Raw genomic sequence first — 18,792 nt, forward strand, 5'->3', positions numbered from 1 at the left:
GCGTAGGGGTCGAAGGAGCTCTGTAGTAAAGCGTTGTTGTTTGTTTGGAACGTGCTTGAACGTGATCGCTTGGCGATGGGACGATTGGTGTCAGCACACTGCTGGGAACTCTGCGAGGGCGATTTAAAACTGCGTGCATTTAGACATTCCAAGACCCGGTAGGTTAAACCAGATCGAAAGACAGGCTCTCAACGGTAGCTCAACGACTGTCTACGATGGAGGGTTCACGTTGTACCGATGTGCCACAGCACTAGCACAGACAACTACATGTGTACTACTAGTACATGCATTTCTCTTGGCTAGTAAGGCAGTAGTCAGTAGCGTTGACGCGGCCTCGTCATCGCACACAGGACTCGACAGCCGCCTCCCAACGCTCGGCGTACAAAAAGGTTTGGAAGAGAAAAACGCATCCTGGGCAAAAGACGTTGATGTGGTCAGAAGCAGCGGCTCGTGCCTCATGCCAATCCGATCGGGCATGTGAAAATCGAATTCTTTAAGCTGGCACCGCGTTGAAGCACGCGTTGAAGTTGGTGTTCGACTTCGGCGTGCTTCAAGCGACCCCTCTCTCGAAGCGCTGCGTAAACTGCTGCGATCGCTAGCAAAAGTTTATGATTTGAAAGTCCTGGCGTGCCCGGTTGACGTGATTGTATCAAGTATCTATCGAGTACTAGTTTCAAGATATCAAGCGTGCATACACGGTGGTGGGATCCTGGCGCCAAAATCCGACGGCCATAGTCATACCACTCGCCCTAGCACTTTGCGACGAGCGAGTTTGGCGAATGAAAGGGATAGTTTAGGTCGTGTCTTGAACTAGCTCTTGCTCGCTCTCCACGTAAAAAGGACACTTTACCGTTTTGATCGGAATCCTATTTTCGTCCTCGCGCCATTTCGCGGAATGCGGTGCATCTTCGTCGCCGTCGCGCTCCTCAAGCACGTCGCATCATGCGTGTACCTCCTCCTCTTGGGCCTCATCATGCTCTTTGCAAAGCCGTCGGACCAAGTCAAATTCCAAGTCTACGCCATGACGTCGCTGAGTGCGCCCTTGTACATGGGCTTTGCTTTCACCCACTTGCTCGGTGCGATTTCGCTGTTTGTACCGATCCGCTGCCGTCGATCGTTGACGCCGATCCGCTGGCGCAGCCTTTCGGTGCCGTCCCGGGTCGTCCAACTCGGCAACGTGGTGGAAACAACCGTCCAGCTCCTGCAGGCCTGGCGACTCAGCAAGTATACCGTCGACGTCGACGTCTGCGTCGCGTACGCCTTTCTCGTGAGCCTTGCCGCCGTCTCGACGCCGTGGCCGGCACGGTCGGACGCGGCCCGCTTGGTCAACAGCCTCACAAGCTTTGGGCTCTCGACGGGGTTTTACCTTGTTGTCGTGGTGCCCGCGCTCCTTGTCGCTAAATTTGTGGACCCGCGCGTCGGGTATTCGTCAAATTGGACGGTGCGCTACACGCTCCTGACCCGATTTTTGGCGCCAAATTCCGCTCTGGATTTGCTGGAAAAGGTCATTTTGTTTTCGGCCAGTCTATGGAACGTCCGACAACTGGTCGACCCGATGACGCTAATGCGTTCGTCGGTCGTGGCCCCCACCGCGATGACCACTCGCGCGATTGGTCCGCTCGTCGCGTCCTTCGAGAGGTGGACCCCTTCGAAACCCGCACGGTATATCGTGTGGCGTCGGTGGGTCAAACGCGGCCTTGTGTTGTACTCGTTTTCGATTGGTCTTGTGTCGGCGATTGCTGGGTTGAGCATCCTGATGGCACCCCCCCATTGCCCCCCTGAGTGCGGCATGGTGACAACACCGTGGTGGACGAACAGCTGTACGTGTGCGTTGCTTCGCATCGAGTGCAACGACACCAACGTCGCGTACACAACGAACCTCTTTTCGCCCGAACAACTCGGTTCGATGCTGTTTTACGTGCAGTGGGTGCGCTGTCCACTGCGCGACGGACTCAATTTCTCGACGTTGTCGCAATTTCCGCAGCTCTACGGACTCACGGTGCAGTCGGCGCAGATCATGACCAATTGGTCGCTGCCACCCAACACGGCATGGCCACCCAATGTGCTGTCGCTCAATTTTTACGATACGCCGTTTATGGACATCCCACCCGCCTTGTCGGTGCTACCAACCTACTGCCAGACACTGACACTTTCTCAGAGTCTAACGACATCGACGCTGCCGCCGACGCGGCCGTCGTCGTGGGCCAACCTCGCTGCACTGCTCCTGCACGACAACCACCTGCAAGAATGGCCCAACTGGATTCACGAGCTCCGCGCCCTCGAGCGGTTGGATGTTTCGTCGAATCAGTTCAACTCGATCCCCGAGCATGAGCTACTCGCGCTCCCGGCGCTGAGCCGTCTCCAGATGGCCCAAAACCGAGTGCCAACGTTGCCGTATGCGCTGCTAGCGGCCAAACCGGCGCTCGTGCTGGATTTGAGCAACAATCCGATTGACAAGGTCACGTCCGACGAGGTCGCGGCACGGATTGCGGCGCGGCAGGTGCTCGTTGATGGCAGTCCGTTCTGTCTCGCTGGTGGCGACGGCTGCGACGCCGTGTGCGGACCCACGTGCTCCAACCTCGCGCGTGGCAACAATGTGTGCGAGCGCGGCTGCTACAACCGCGAGTGCAACTTTGACGCTGGCGATTGCGCCGCGAATGGCACCCAGTGGTGATTTTTGTGAATGGATGACATATTTTTCCAGTTTTGGTCACATTGTCTTGTTGTATGTTCTAATGTATGTTATTCGTGCCGGGAATACATTGTAAAACGGGAATGTGCTGGCCCAATTTCGTAGCACCGACCCGCTACTTCAGTTTGTGCCAAGACAGCGTTATGCCTTTTAGGGCAATCACGGTGCGACCGTTCGTACCTGGCTACAGCGTCAACAAGCAGTCATTGATCTAGCATAGTGCCTTGCACTCATGCGATGCAGGAAGAAGCATACTCAGTGAAAGCTCTATGTCTATACAGATCCAATTTTCTCGAAGTGCCCGGCGACCCAGCATACATAGTGCGTACACTTTTCACCTTGTCCAAGGCTTTCGCGCTGCCCGTTAGTGTCTGTTACCAAGAAAAACATATAGGGATAGGGTTACACGCCAAAGATAGTATCGGCAGCTCCATTCCAAGGAAAGGCGACATGGGGCGAGGCAGGGTGGCCGACGTCTCTGCCCTCGGTCGTCGCGTCCGTTGGAACCGTCTCGCGTGGTGGCTAAGCGTCGCTTCGTTTCTCAAAGTGTCAACCGTGGTACGCTCCATCCATTTGACTCCCGCGCTCTCATGACCGTATGCAGCCGCTCACGGCCTACATCTCCGAGTATCTTCCGTGGACAGGCAAGCTCTCGCCGCCCCTCTCGTACGCCAACTACACCGATTTCGTGTCGACGGAGCTCGACCGCAGCCGCGCAACGTACTCGAACACAACGATACCGGATGGCAATTTGTACCTTGTGGACAAGCCCAACAACGCCCAAGTGGCCCGCGCGCTTCTGCACTTGGGGCAACCGCCCAGTATGTCGTTCTCTACGTGCTTTAACACCCAGCTCCCAGGTCTTCCGGGGCTCGTGTTTTACACCAACCGCACCATGGAGATGCTCTGCGTGGCCATGACGGCACCGAACGCGAGTGCTATCGACTGGGCCGCGCAAGGGTCGTGCTTTCAAGCCACGCTGTGCACACTCTCGACGGGCCATGTGTGCTTTTGGCTTCTACCTGGCAACGTTGTCCACCGAGAAAGCACAGATGCAACGGCCATGACACTCACTTATGTCTACTACGAGTCGCGGTTCGGTCCGTGGATCTGGTTCAAGTTTGGCTACCGCATTGCGTCGACGCTCTTTGTGTGGTATCGGCTCTGGCACGGGTACTACAAGCACGTGTGGGCGCTGAAGAGGGTCTTGCAAGGGCGAGGGCACCGCGCGACGCTGCCGAGCGGCGTCTGGTCGTACGAGTTCGTGGTTGGGGACCCAACCGCCATCATTCTTATGGACCCCTCCGTCGCGACGTTGTATTTCTTGGATATTTGGCTCAGCGTCACCAACCTCGCGGTTGCGATCATGCAAGTCGCGCAGTCGGGCAGCCTCGAACATGTGTTTCGAAGCACATGGTACCTTTCCCGCACCGTACGTCTCGATCGATATTCGATTGGTCTCGAGTCTTCTATATGGTCGACTAGGTGTGGTTTGCCTATTGGAGCCTCTGCCTCGTCTCGTATGGTCTCAAGCGCTTTCATAAGGAGCATGTGTTTGCGGACGTGGATCCGACGGTTTTGGCGATTGCCGTCATGGTCTACGGCCCACTGTTGACGTGGATGAACGGACACATTCCGGTCTTCACGTGGCTGTACCAATGGACGTTCACCGTTGGTGTGCCGACCGCATCGGCCAATCACGTGATCGAGTCCTGTCTCGGATGCATCGTCTATGTTCAATTGATCGCGAGTATTCCGCTGCTTTATGGTCTCACCACCCCGTACTTTGGTATGCATCGTCGTCGTTGTCAACTTATCTAAATGTTGATGCATCCAGTAGACACGGCCAAGCGCGCAAAAAAGAAAAAGACTGAGATCGATTATGCTAGTTTTTACTACAACAATATCAAGAACCGAGTCGCCTTGGGCACTCTGCGACGTCGCCCGCCCCGGCAAACGGCGCGCGGTGGCACCGTGCACGCAATCATGGAGGCATTTCCGCAGCTCAAGGCCACACCGACCATCAACTTGCGCGCGACCGACTGCTTTGTGCTGTGCTATTGCGACGGCCAGCTCTACGAGCGCTTGCGAGTGAGCTTGCTGCAGTGCTTAGACCGACGCAACGCCGACAAAGTGATCGCACACAGCGCCGAGCCCTCCGAGTTTGTCGTCAACCTCTTGCGCCCGGCCCCGTTATTTGCTCTTCGGGACAAAGGCGCGGGGTCTGCACCGCCAAACAAGCCGTACGCGATGCATCGAGCGGCCTCACCATCCGTGTGGTGCATCTAATAGCGCTTACGTTACTTGCTTTGCAGCCTACATACTACCGTAAATTTGCTGTCGAGTCAACAAGTGCTGTGGTGGCAGAGACATACGATTTATGTTTGTGCTCTTGGGTTGTGCGAGTCTCGGGGGTCGAGGTGTGTCGAGTTGGGGTGTGTCGGGTTGCGACAAGCGATTGCGTCGTGCCATAACCATAAACGAGAAAGAAGCGCAACGGTCGCAACCAAGGCCGTTCAAGATACAGTAGCTCAGGTTGTCTGATAGATATAACCTATGCTCTAAGCGCTACGTCAACAGAGACCCAAGTGCCGATCATGACAAAAATATCAAAGTATCAACGAATAAAATCGACGTGGCAACCGTGTGCAAGGACATTATCGATGGGAATCTTTATGTACAACAATAGAGGTGGCGCCCTACACTAGACTATATGTGCCGGCGCTCATGTATATAGCATACTGGTATTGTTTACTGCTTGTTGTCGCATTACCAAGCCATATTGCCCTAGCCCTACCTACCCCGGACGATGGATACGAGACTCGAATCAATCCGCGTACTAATTTACGTGCACCGATGTATAGATAAGTCACCGAGTGAACTTGATCTCTTGTCTACACTGGAATGTATCGCGACAAAATCTACCTTTCGTTGGCCTTTCAATTAAATTAGACCATGGGGTGCCAGTCGCGGCACAAGGACGGCAGAGACGTTCGATGCAGTCGCTCCGTCATCGGCACGTCGTGCGTATCGCAAAATGCACAATACTCTTCGTACGCCGCGTCAACGGCGTCAAACGGTGCATCATTCATCGCCATCAAGTCGGCTTCGTAAAAGTAGCGGCGGGGCGGCGGCGTCACCTGGTATTGCGGTGCATCGTGGGCACACAGCGAACGGATGACATTTGGCTGGCCTTGCAGACAACCTCTGCAAAACACATGCTCCGATTTCAGACAGGTTGTGCACGTGACGCGGCCACCGACAATGAGCGCGGCGCAGACGTCGCATTTTCGAGTCCACATCTCGGGCACCGGGTCGTCGGTGGTCGTGACAAACAACCGGACGCGGGCCAGTGCCGCGGTGCGCGTCTCGGATGGTGTCGCACCGAGCGCACAGAGGAAGAGGAGCGACACGTATTTTTGTCTGGATGCGAGTCGACAATGTGTGCATAATAGGGCATGGCGGCGTCGTAGTCAACGTCCAGGAAATACGCCAGCGCTAAATTGACCCGCACTAGACAATATTGCATGTTAGCTTCCAAGAACCGCGAAATGGATCGATCGATAGACAGTACCGTCGCGAAGCTGGTCGGACAGCTGCTGGGACTGCATGGCGCGAGATGCGAGCGAGCGTTCGAGCGGAAGGAGCTGCGCCGCAGCATCGCGGGTATGACCGGCCAGGATCTGAAGAATCGCGACATTCATCTTGTGAACGATCGTGTCGGGGTTGTCGGCTCCCAGAATGCGCTCGCTCGTCTCGACAAGTCGTTGCTGCAGCGGCAGGGCCTTGAGCTGCTGGCCCGAGTACGTGTACGCGCCAGCGAGGTACGATGTTGTCTGTGTCGTCTCCGAGTGGTCGACACCAAAGTGAGCTTCCAGCACCGGCAAGGACTTTTGCAGCCAGCGGGCCGCAACACGGGGAGCGCCGAGCTTGAAGTGGCACAGGCCAATCTTGTTCATGGTCCCTGCCGTGTGCCAGTCGCGAATGCCGTACTGGTGGCGCCAAATGTCGTAGAGGTCCATGTGAACCGCCAAGGCCGCGACGTCGTCGTCGTTCCAGCTGAGCGCCAGCGCGTAGCTCGACCGCGCATGAAGCGTCACGTTGTGTGTCGCCCCAAGATGCTCGGAGGCATCGCGGATCGTCGAAAGACTCAACGGTTCCCACTCGCGTCGAGGCTTGCGCTGGTACGCGATGGCATACGCCAGCAACGCCTGCGTCTGGAGCGTATCATGGTCGAATGGACCCCGGTACTCTGCAAACAAGGTGACTGCGCGCCGAAAGCAGCGCTCGCCTTCGGCGAAGTCGACTTCGTTTTGGTAGATGCTGCCGAGTTGGAGCCACCGGGCTGCCTTGGCGACAGGCGTTGGCGTCGATGCGATCGAGGCCTCGAGCGCCGTCTTGATCCAGTTCGTCAAGGTCGAAAAGATGAGCCGGTCGACGGCGATGAACGACGTCTCGGCGCGAATCAAGGCGAAAATACCGTCGCGGTCACTTGGCACGGTCGCCTCCGAGTCTTCGCTCTTGATCGTCGCCAACATCTTGCCGAATGCATCGTGGCGAGCAATGTCGTTGAGAAACGTGGCTTCTTGATCTCGCGCAAGTGCAATCTCAAAGCGCGCGCCCATGGTCACGGCCACGTAGACCTCAAAGACGCACCAGCTTCGACGAAGCACGATCGGGTCGTTCCACGGATGCATGATCATGACCACGTTGCCGATGGCTGCGAGACCGTTCTTGAACGTTGTCGACCAGTACTCGAACGGGTACGAGCTCGCGAGGTGTTGGTTGTTGTTGAAGACGCAAAACCAAATGACCGCGTCGTCGGTGAGACCGCGGTCGGCGAAGAAGCGCTCGAGGCTGTCGACGGTCTCCAAGAAGAGGTACATCCAGGCGTGCGAGACATACCAATTGGCTGGCGCGACGAACGAAGCGGTCGTTGGGTCGTTGGCGACGTGATCGACGAGCGAGAGCTCGGTTGGCTTGGTCAATGGCACGACAAACTCAAAGCAGACTTGAGCTGTCGTCTTGCCAGCAAAGCTGGTTTCGCCGCCATGGCTGTTGATAAAGTGGCGCAGGTACGAGAGGCGGACGCCGCGGTCCGGGGAAGCCATCCGTCGTCGGTGGGGAAGGATTGATACTGCGTGGCTTTGCGGACGTCACGATAAGGGTCAATAAAAAGCATGACCCTTGGTCACGATTACACCTGAAACAGAATGATGATCACCAGCTGTTGACGTGACATACGATTCCTTTCAAACAACGTCAAAGTCGCTGCGTATCCTTTGCACAAAAAAGAGATCAAGGTCGGTTGCAACGCCATGGCGCTCGACGAGCCTTATCGATCGCACGGTTTGAACTCTTCCGTACTGTTCTTGATCAATATTGCCGACATAACAACCCTTGACTCGATCGGCATAGTGGCACGAACGGGTGCAACTCTGTGTCTCTTCCGCGTGCTGCACAAAATCTGAGACTTGTCTCTGGGCGATATGTGCTGCTGAGCGAGCGGCTCCGTTGCTATGTATAGTAACTGAAACTCATCGCTGGAACTAGCTGGTGGCTACTTGTATTGAACATCGCCGAGAGGCGCACTTGCAGAGCTCCACGCGCAGGTATAACGCATGACTAGTGCCAGGGCGATATCCTATCGTCGGTTCGGACCACCGACAGTTTTTGGTTGCCATCAGTCTAACTCCTGGCCGTCTAGTCAACTACGTGCTCGTAGCATGTGCGTACAGTACTGTAGCCGCACATTCTGCGCGCCGTACGACTCGTCGGCTCGTCCAGTTCCACTGTCAACGCTCTTCTATCTTTCCGCCAGTGTTGAAACAAATGCACGGGAGACCACGTTTCTGTCGCACGAGTGGTGCTCGAGAAAATCGCTGCACATGGCTCAGGCGGTCACCGGCTGGTGAAATCCACGTCGATACGCAGCAGTTGCCAGTAAGCGCTGTGGTTTTGTGCAGCATCATTCCTTGCTCCACGTCCCGATGCCATCGCCCGACCGCGGTCTCCGCCTCTCGTACCTGCGCCACTTTATCAACGAGCATGGCGGCGAAACCAGCTTTGCCGGCAAGACGACAGCTCAAGTCTGCTTTGAGTTTGTCGTGCCACTGACCAAGCCAACCGAGCTCTCGCTCGTCGACCACGTCGCCAACGACCCAACGACCGCTTCGTTCGTCGCGCCAGCCAATTGGTATGTCTCGCACGCCTGGATGTACCTCTTCTTGGAGACCGTCGACAGCCTCGAGCGCTTCTTCGCCGACCGCGGTCTCACCGACGACGCGGTCATTTGGTTTTGCGTCTTCAACAACAACCAACACCTCGCGAGCTCGTACCCGTTCGAGTACTGGTCGACAACGTTCAAGAATGGTCTCGCAGCCATCGGCAACGTGGTCATGATCATGCATCCGTGGAACGACCCGATCGTGCTTCGGCGAAGCTGGTGCGTCTTTGAGGTCTACGTGGCCGTGACCATGGGCGCGCGCTTTGAGATTGCACTGGCGCGAGATCAAGAAGCCACGTTTCTCAACGACATTGCTCGCCACGATGCATTCGACAAGATGCTGGCGACGATCAAGAGCGAAGACTCGGAGGCGACCGTGCCAAGTGACCGCGACGGTATTTTCGCCTTGATTCGCGCCGAGACGTCGTTCATCGCCGTCGACCGGCTCATCTTTTCCACTTTATCCAACTGGATGAAGACGACGTTGGAAGCGTCGATCGCATCGGCGCCAACGCCTGTCGCCAAGGCCCAGCGATGGGCCCACCTCGGTGCCATCCAATTCGGCGAGTTCGAACATGCCGACGCTGAGCGCTGCTTCCGCCACGCTGTCGACTTGTTTGCGCTTGCGAAAGGGCGATACGCCGTCGAGTCACTTCATGCGCAGGCGACGTTGGCCTATTGCATCGCGTACCAGCGCAAGCCGCGCAGCGAGTGGGAACCACTGAGTCTTGCAACGATCCAAGCAGCGAACGAGCTTTTTGGCGAGACGCACGACTCGACGCTCCACGCGCGATCAAGCTATGCGCTTGCACTCGGCTGGAACCACGACTCGGACATGGCCTTGTCGCTCCACTTGGAGCTTTTCAGTATCTATCGCCACAAGTACGGCCTCCACGACCAGCGCACGGCCACCAAGATGAAGAGTATCGGTGCCATCTATTCTGGACGCGGCATCCCCCGTGTCGCCGCGCGCTGGCTCCGAAAAGCGCTGGCGATACTTGACGCTACTCTCGGTCCCGACCACGCGATTACAACGGTGACCACATCGTTCCTTGTGGGTGCGTACATGCACATGGGTCAGCTAACGATGGCGCTGCCATTGAGTCAGCGGGTCGCGGCAACTGCGGAGCGGACGCTCGGACCCGACAACAGCGACACCATTGTTCACAAGATGAACGTCGCAGCGCTCCAGCTCATGACCGACAGCGTACCAGAAGCCATGGCGCTTCTCCTCCAACTCGAAGCGTCTTTGCTCCAGCGCGCCAAGCTCACGCGCCAGCTGCGCGACCAGCTTCATGATGGTACGGTATCTCAATTTGTGGGGCCCTCACCATCCGAATGTCTAGTGCGGGTCAACTTGGGGCTGGCCTACTGGATGGCTGGCAACGATGAATTGGCGTTGGCCTACTACACGTGCAACCTCGAGAGCCACCCGAGCAAGGACAACTTGTTGTTGCTCTACCACTTTGCCGTCGACCGGCCCACATTGTCCAGTCTACGCAAGGACGCCCTCGCCCGCGTCCGTGCCTTTGTCTTCTCGACGAACGATCCAGCGCCCGAGACGTGGTGCGAGCCGTGCACGGCGTGCCGCAAGCCGATCGTCGGTCGCCGCAGCATGTGTCGAATGTGTCCCAAGACACTCTTCTTCTTCTGCAGTGCGTGCGTACAGCAGCAGCCGGCTCGCGTTCAGTCGTTTTGCAAGCACGATCCAAGTGCGTCCGAGTACGAGACGGTGACGCCGCCTCGTCGGTTCTTGTTCGAAGGCGACTTGATGACAATGGACAACATGTCCTACGACGACGTGGACGCTATCTACTGCGATTTGCACGACGTTCCATCGACGGAGCGACTCTCGCAGACGTCCATTCCGTCATTAAGTCAAGGATGGCATCCCATGGTGTAACTAGACAAATGTAATCTCATCAATAGAGTTCCAGCATGTTTGCAGTGGACAAAAGGATGGTGTGATCTGGCGACCACTTGATATTCTTCTCCCATTGGCTACAATTCGACCTACTAATGAGTATCCAATACGAGAAAACGGACTTGTTGCGTGGCGCGCCACGTCATGACATTGGATGGTGCATTATTTTTGAGAAAAGGCAAGGATTTATACATCACGATTGCATTTTCTTTCTCAAACATGTAGACGCAGTCCATCATCGTAGCGATGTCAATAACCTACGCCTTGGTGGCTTGCTCGATGCGCAGCAGTAGGATGCGCAGCTTCTCTTGATCGTCCGGAAGCTCTTCGTCGCACTCATCACAGATCGTGGTTGCCATACTGTGGTGTGTTTCGCAGCAGACGCAGACCAGACCGTCGTCGATCTCGAATCCGTTCTTCTTGGCCACAGCCAGACGCTTCAAAAGGACCTTGAGCTTGGACGCAACGGAAGCTAATGGCCCCTTACAGGCCTCGCAGTGCGACTCGAGCAGAGAGTTGGAGGCGCGGCAGAGCTGGCACGCGACGCGGGTGCTTACGAGCCTCGAGTTGGACCACGACGAGTACGTCTACAAGAACGATGACAAATATGAGATAGTGCACGAAAGTCTTGTCCTTGAGCCCACCGTGGATCCGGTGGACGTCCCAGACGCGGTGGACGAGGTTGTGGTCGTCGCTGAGGCGTCGCGGAGGGTCGAGCTCGTGCGACTTTGTAGCTTGTTGGCGTCGTCGAGGCTTTCGGGCGTCGAGTGCTACAGACATAACAGTTGGTAGTGACATTTCGGAGCCGTCAAGTTTCAATACCGTGAGACGGATCCCTTGGTTGGAGGGCTCGGCTTCGGGCTCGCTCGCCAGCTCTTTTTTGCTGCGACCAATAAGCTTCTGGAGGGAGGTCACAAGCATCTGCGCCGACGGACGCAGTGACGGGTCGAACGACAGACAGGCGTCGGCGAGTTGACGCAGCCAAGGCGGACAGTTGGCGCTCATTGTCGGACGACGCGTGCCGAGACGCACTTGGTCCATAATACTCCAGTACCCAAGATCCTTGACATCGTGAAAAGGCAGCTGAAGCGTGTCGAGCTCGGTCAAAATGACGCCAAACGAGTAAATGTCGGCGGCAAAGCTGTACTTGCTGTCTGAAGCAAAGACTTCAGGCGCTGTCCAGTACGGTGTGCCCTTGGCGGTCGTCATGTTGGACTCGTACTCGCGCGCAATACCGAGGTCGGCGAGCTTGATGTAGTTGGTTGAGGAAAGAAGGACGTTTTGGCTCTTGAGGTCGCGGTGGAGGAGACCGCTGTGGTGCATATCGGCGAGGGCATTCGCCAGCACCCACGCCACTTCAAGGGACGAGACGTCGACCTTGGTGGGCTCACCTCGGCGCTTGGCGTCGAGGTAGCTGCGCAGGTCGCCGCCGTCCATGTACTCGAGCACAAGCTTAGGGCTCGATGTGTTGGCGCCCGAGACCGCAAGCAGCTGAAGCACGTACGGCGAATCGCACCTATCCTCGCAGAGGATAAGAAATACTGGGAGAAAATCTTATAGGAGACGCACAGTTGCATGGTCTCCATCTCGTAAAGAAGCGCTCGGCCACACGAGGCGTTGGCAGCCGTCTTGATCGCGACGGTCTGGCCTTTGTACGTGCCCTTGTATACGGCGCCGTACCCGCCCGACCCCAATGGACTTGACGTGTCCATCTCGATTTTCGCCGCCAACACCTAACGACGCCGATCGTTAGAAAATTCATTCAAATGGAAAAGACAGACGTCAGGAATCGCGCTGTGCGCAGCGGCCTGCAGTATCGTCGCCAGACGTCGATGACCTCGTTGGATGGCTTGAGTCACCGGCGTCACACCCGCCTACGAAACCAAAGCCATTATTGTTTTTGCTGCAGTAAACCGACTGGTGAGAGTACCGTATTTTGAACGTCCATCTTGACGCGTGGCGCGCGTACGAGTGCGTCCAGTATCTTGTGGTCGTTGTGTTGCACGGCGAGGTGCAGGAGCGAGTCGCCTGCCTACTCGACATCTTTCTTCATCATGTGTTCAACGATGGTGGCTTGCCTCGTTCATGGTGTTGGGGCTCACACCATCGGTCAAGAGCGCCTTTGTCTGGTGGTAGTCTTGCTTGGTCACGGCGTTGACAATCTCTGCGGCACGCTAAGGTGATTTGACATTCATCCAGTTCAAGTCGACACGGAGCTGGAGGATGTACGTGCGTGTTGGCTCTGGTTTCGGCCTGTTCCAAGATGGCGAGGACGCGACCGTCCGTTGTTAGCATCAACGGTGTCTTGCCTGACTAGAGGCAGAGTGTTTTGCTCTTCCAAAGCTTCCTCTATCTGGAGGGAGGTACCGTTGTCGTCGCTAGAACGTTGGCGTTGGCGTTCAAAAGCGACAGCACAGCGCTCGCATGTCCCTTGGCGGCCGCGACATGCAGGGATGTTTGTCCCATCTAGGTGGAGTAGATCGAGAGGAAGCTATAGACTATAAACAAGTGTAAGTAGCAATGACCTTGTCACACGCTGCCACGTCAAGGTCAAACGCAAGAAGGTGGTCGAGGATGTTTCTCTTGCCACCGATCGCGGCCGCATGCAGCAGCGATGAATCCTCCTACAGTAGTACACCCAATCGTTGCATTCCTGGTCACCGATCTTCCATGACTTACATTGGTCACATTATGAGTACTAGCATTGACTCCAAGAAGCGCCTCAACAATGTCCGCGTGGCCGCGAGCCGCCGCGACAAAAAGGGCCGACTCGCCAGCCTACAATCGATTTGCGGAATCCGTACTGAGAGAGACGTTAAGTGAGGACGCACGTGATTGGTCGCGTTGATATAGTCCTCGTCCTTTGCCTTGTTGAGCAGTGTTGTGACGATGGCTACGTGGCCGCTGGAAGCTGCGAGATGCAGCGCGGTCTCTCCATTCTAGAGCACTTCCAGGTGAGGCAATAACGACTCGAAGCGCCAACCTCGTTCTTAAGCGTTGGACTGATGCCAAGAGACAAAAGACGATCCACGATGCTCTTGTCGTTGGCGGAGGCGGCTCGAAAAAAGAGGGACTTGACCACGCGGGAGTTTTGAGCGAGTGCTCGAGCTGTCTAATGCATAGATATTGTACTAGTAAAGAGGACGATCGATACGAGTGTACCTCATCCCTCACGTCGATCTCGAGGTTGGGCTTTCTCAAGAGCGCTTGGAGCAGCGGTAGGTTTTGCGTCTCGAGCACCAACTGTACCAAAGACGTTCCATTCTACAGTCATACAAGAGTGTTCCATCGTGCAATAGACAAAGATGGGACGTACGCTGTCGCGAAGGTTGGGATCGAGAATGCTTTGCTGAAGGATCTCAATCGCATTGGCCAACCGCTTCTCGTCGAGGGCTTCAAAAAGCTGTGGGCGAATTTGCATGAGCTCCTAGGTATAAAGATATATCTTGTACCAGGACGTGGTCTCTCAACCGAGGCGCGTTCTGCATAACCGCGACGACATTGTCATGCCCTTTTTCTTTTGCGAGCAGGAGTGGCGTTTTGCCTTTCTACAAGAAAAAGTCTCTTAGCATCTCTCTCCTATGTGTAGAGCGAATGGAACGCACGTTGGTTTTGACGTCGATGACAGCGCCTTTTTCAAGCAAGAGGCGGACGACGTCCAAACGCCCATAAGAAGCAGCACGGTGCAATGGTGTTTCACCACCCTACGCCAATCGTCATACAATGTTATGATACCACACGACGCAATAGATAGGGCGCTCATACCTCGTCTTTGAGGTCGATGGCCGCGCCCTTCGCAAGCAAAAAGCGGACGACCTCCAATTGACCCAGCCAAGCAGCATAGTGCATTGGCGTAAAACCATACTATATACCAATCGTACAAACAGCATAAATGTACACGTGAGAGATGCAACGCAAATCATAAAACGTACGATGGCTTGGACGTCGATGGCCGCACCCGTCTTGAGCAAAAGGCGGACGATTTCCAAGCGACCTGAGGAAGCAGCAAAGTGCAAAGGTGTCTGACCACTCTACGCCACTGTACATCAATCTCCTTGGCCATCGATGGATGGAGATGCCACGCACACTGTCTGTGCAGTTGACGTCGACGCTGTTGTCGAGATAAGCTTGGACGGCCGCCAAGTTGCCGTCTTCTGCAGCCTTGAGAAGCGCTTCCTATATCGTCGCATCCGCGTCCGTGAGCCTCCATATCGATGGACGTCATCTCCGTGCCACCTCGTTCATCGTCGTCCAAGTGGCTTGGCCGACTGACGCCTCTGTTTTACCGGTACTATTGGCTACTTCTTATCCAATCCACGACATGGTTTATCCGGATGACACGCAATGCCGGACGCGCTCCATCACACTCGCCCTCCATACGACGCGACGTCGACGAGGGTGTGTGCGCTCGAGTTCAGACGTCATTCTTGACTTATACCACATGACAGCTTGCCTCCAGCTCAGGGCTCTGCCAGCTTCCTCCACAGGAATCGGATTAGGCCGAATGGAATGATATCCGGACGACAGCTTCTTCATCGTCATCTTCTTTTGGACGGCGTCGATCATCGCATGGCAGCCGCCATCAGCGTCTTCTACCTTGACGACGCTGGCACGTAGCAAGGGTCCATACACAGTTTATGGACTCTTGCACGTCGGTACATGCAATCCTGCTCTCGCGACTTTAGCCTCCTGCAAGCCCGCTCACACGAATCGGCAAATGCCGAATATAATGATATCCGGACGTCATTCTGCGCTTCGGTTGCGACGAGAAAGTTGCAGAGCGGCCATGGTGGTCAGGACAACAGCGCTGCAGTAGGTTGGTCCAGCACAGCCGCATACGACTGACGCGATCTGGACCCAGCCTGCCTCGACCAACGCCATGACCGGCGCACGGCTCGGCGTCTGCTGGCATGGCCTGTCGTCACGCCACGTCTCGGACGGCGGGTCGTCGCCGCGCATCTGGCGCAGACACCGACGCTGCGCACAGACGCCAGTAAGCCTACGTCGCTTTGGGCCAGCTGGTTGTGTGTGTTTGTGGCAGGTGCGCAGTACGTGGCCGTGGGAGAGGACACAGCGCTTTGTGAAGCAAGCCGTCTACTGTCAAGGCCGCAGCACAAGAAAAGGCTGTTGCGAGATCGGAAGGAGGAAACGGCGGCGAGCGGTGACCGCAGCGCGTCACGTGTGCCATGCAGCATTGCGTTTGCGCCAAGCCTTGGAGCAAACGCAAAGACACCTTGGGCCCCAAGGTGTCTGCTGCCGGTGTAGCACCTCTGGCGTTGACGCGATCCAAGGATCAGCGGTGTGTTTAGACATTTGATTCGAGACAACTACAATCACCGGCAACCATCTGGTTTCGGCGTCGACGCCTCAAATGCGCGACCGTGAAGTGGTTTGGCAGAAGTGTTGACTCATTTCGTAAATTGCCATGACGTCGCCTGCCCGCGGTCTCCGCCTCTCGTACCTGCGCCACTTTATCAACAGCCATGGCGGCGAAACCAGCTTTGCTGGCAAGACAACAGCTCAAGTCTGCTTTGAGTTTGTCGTGCCACTGACCAAGCCAACCGAGCTCTCGCTCGTCGACCACGTCGCCAACGACCCAACGACCGCTTCGTTCGTTGCGCCGGCCAACTGGTACGTCTCGCACGCCTGGCAGTATCTCTTCTTGGAGACCGTCGACAGCCTCGAGCGTTTCTTCGCCGACCGTGGTCTCACCGACGACGCGGTCATTTGGTTTTGCGTCTTCAACAACAACCAGCACCTCGCGAGCTCGTACCCGTTCGAGTACTGGTCGACAACATTCAAGGACAGCTTGGCCACGATCGGCAACATGGTCATGATCATGCACCCGTGGAACGACCCGATCGTGCTTCGTCGGAGCTGGTGCGTCTTTGAGGTCTACGTGGCCGTAACCATGGGCGCGCGCTTTGAGATTGCACTGGCGCGGGATCAAGAAGCCACCTTTCTTGGTGGCATTGGTCAGTACGGCGCATTTGTGAAGATGCTCGCGACGATCAAGAGCGAAAACTCGGAGGCGACCGTGCCCTCGGATCGCGACGGCATCTTTGCCTGGATTCGCGCCGAGACGTCGTTCGTCGCGGTCGACCGGCTCATCTTTTCCACTTTATCCACTTGGATCAAGACGACCTTGGAATCGTCCATCGGTGCTCTGTCATCTCCAGTGCAGCAGGCCTATCGGTGGCGTGCTCTCGGTTGGATCTACCTCAATGACCGCAACTGTGTGGATGCGGAGCGCTGCTTTGCGCGCGATCTGTCGCACTTCACGACACTGGATGGGCGAAGCGCCCGACTCGACGTTGCTTCGGCACAAGTCAATGTCGGCATGACGCGCGGCACCTTGCGCAAACCGGCACATACGTGGCAGCCGCTCTTCGAGTCGGCACTGGCGGTGCAAACCGAGTTGCTCGGGCCTTCTGACCGCGAAGTCTTTGCCACCAAGTACAGCTTTGTCGCTGCCCTCACTCGGAACGACCTGGTCCATGACGCCAAAACCGTCGCACTTGATCTCTTTGACGCCCACCGACACGTCTACGGCATCGCCAGCAGCTTGACCGCTGTCGTCATGAGCCTCGTGACTGAGATTGTGCATCGGCTCCATGACCCCCGTACGGCGCTGCGCTGGAGTCGCAAGACCGCAGCGGTGCAGGAGCAGTTCCACGGCTCCGACCACGTTTGCACGATCTTGACGCTGCAGATTGCAAGCGCAGCGTACTTGGCTCTCGGACGCTTTGACGAAGGCCTCGCGCTCAACCAGCGCGTTCTTGCGACCGCGCAACGTACGCTTGGGGCAGACCACAAACTGACGCTCGCGGCGTCACTCAACGAAGGCTCCTTCTTGCTCCAGTCCGGTGACGTCGCGGGTGCGATGGCCATCCTGCGCTCGGTGCGTGCTCTCTGCCCCGCCGCCAACGCCCCCGTCCACTACAAGCGTGATGGTATGCTCGTCCTTCAAATCGCCAGCTCATTTTATGGCGTGCGTAGCGGAGCTCTATCTGGGCCACGCTGTGTGGACCAGCGGTGACGTTGCTGCGGCCACCGACCACTTTCTAGCCGCCCACCGCATCCTGCCCGGCAAGGATACCGTCGCAGCCATCTACCGCGTGGCGACTGCCGACCCCATGGCGCGCTGCCACCTTCTCGCGCTAGTGACCGAGGCCATCTGCAGTGACGTGGCGCCCGAGTGGTGGCCTACCAACTGCGTTTTGTGCAGCAAGCCCATCCGCGGCGTCCTCATCAGCTGCGCAGCATGTCCGAAAGGCGCGTTCTGGTTCTGTCGCGTGTGCAGCGCGACCAAGCGCGAGCGCCTGGAACGGTTTTGTCAGCACGACCTGCCCGCTGCGCAGTTGGAAACGGTGTTGCCGCCCCGTCGGCAGCTGTACCACGACGCTCTTTTGACGCATGATGGGTCGTACAAGCACATCGAGTCGTTGCTGGACGACTATGCAACGTACTGCAACACGCACGATGTACCGCCGAACGAGCGGCTGCCGCGACCGTCGATTCCAACGTTGAACCGCGGTTGGCACCCGATGCTTTAAGCGTGAGCCAGAGACACGCCACGACAAGGTCCTTGGCATGTGGTAGAAAACAACCAATGCTACGTCCTACCAAGGGCATAAACCAAGGGCATCACATTTTATACCCTTGTCCTAGATACGCAGTTGTTCTTCTTGGCGCGGTTTTTTCATATTTTAATTCCCACCTTTCTCCCATTTCGCACGATTTCGCACGCCACGTCAAAAACGAACCGGTTCGGTCGACCGGCTATCCGGTTAGTTCCCAGCTTGCGCACCCTACACACCACTTTTTTCACGTTTCTCACATACGGTGAAAAAGACAGCAGTATCCGGAATGCCGGATACCGCGCGGCCACTGCTTTTTGACCAATGAGCTGCGCGAAAATATTTTATTGGAAACGCGATGGGAGGAAGC

At 56.5% G+C, this 18,792-nt stretch overlaps 5 protein-coding genes across 5 annotated transcripts; 3 read left to right on the forward strand and 2 right to left on the reverse strand.

Moving 5' to 3' along the window:
• Window positions 1–895: 895 nt before the first annotated feature.
• Window positions 896–2,674, forward strand: SPRG_15780 (hypothetical protein; the record flags this gene model as incomplete). The annotated part of the gene is made up of 2 exons (XM_012354916.1): window positions 896–1,638; window positions 1,819–2,674. 2 exons carry the CDS (start codon window positions 896–898, stop codon window positions 2,672–2,674), a joined length of 1,599 nt encoding a protein of 532 aa, XP_012210306.1.
• A 548-nt stretch (window positions 2,675–3,222) lies between these two features.
• SPRG_15781 (hypothetical protein) lies at window positions 3,223–5,055 on the forward strand. The gene is made up of 4 exons (XM_012354917.1): window positions 3,223–3,250; window positions 3,297–4,124; window positions 4,178–4,481; window positions 4,533–5,055. Exons 2-4 carry the CDS (start codon window positions 3,516–3,518, stop codon window positions 4,979–4,981), a joined length of 1,362 nt encoding a protein of 453 aa, XP_012210307.1. The 5' UTR covers window positions 3,223–3,250; window positions 3,297–3,515; the 3' UTR covers window positions 4,982–5,055.
• A 1,135-nt stretch (window positions 5,056–6,190) lies between these two features.
• Window positions 6,191–7,803, reverse strand: SPRG_15782 (hypothetical protein; the record flags this gene model as incomplete). The annotated part of the gene is made up of 2 exons (XM_012354918.1): window positions 6,191–6,205; window positions 6,262–7,803. The coding sequence occupies 2 exons, from the start codon at window positions 7,801–7,803 to the stop codon at window positions 6,191–6,193; spliced, it is 1,557 nt and encodes a 518-aa protein (XP_012210308.1).
• A 3,296-nt stretch (window positions 7,804–11,099) lies between these two features.
• SPRG_15783 (TKL protein kinase) lies at window positions 11,100–15,087 on the reverse strand (the record flags this gene model as incomplete). The annotated part of the gene is made up of 15 exons (XM_012354919.1): window positions 11,100–11,177; window positions 11,232–11,429; window positions 11,487–11,612; window positions 11,665–12,358; window positions 12,412–12,575; window positions 12,624–12,716; window positions 13,210–13,308; window positions 13,368–13,466; window positions 13,522–13,620; window positions 13,674–13,781; window positions 14,448–14,546; window positions 14,608–14,706; window positions 14,775–14,873; window positions 14,929–15,018; window positions 15,079–15,087. 15 exons carry the CDS (start codon window positions 15,085–15,087, stop codon window positions 11,100–11,102), a joined length of 2,154 nt encoding a protein of 717 aa, XP_012210309.1.
• Window positions 15,088–16,267: 1,180 nt separating this feature from the next.
• On the forward strand, window positions 16,268–18,398 carry SPRG_15784 (hypothetical protein; the record flags this gene model as incomplete). The annotated part of the gene is made up of 2 exons (XM_012354920.1): window positions 16,268–17,795; window positions 17,842–18,398. 2 exons carry the CDS (start codon window positions 16,268–16,270, stop codon window positions 18,396–18,398), a joined length of 2,085 nt encoding a protein of 694 aa, XP_012210310.1.
• Between the last annotated feature and the right edge of the window lie 394 nt (window positions 18,399–18,792).

This window comes from Saprolegnia parasitica (assembly GCF_000151545.1).
Source record: "Saprolegnia parasitica CBS 223.65 unplaced genomic scaffold supercont2.191, whole genome shotgun sequence".
In the NCBI taxonomy this organism is placed as follows: Eukaryota; Oomycota; class Saprolegniomycetes; order Saprolegniales; family Saprolegniaceae; genus Saprolegnia; species Saprolegnia parasitica.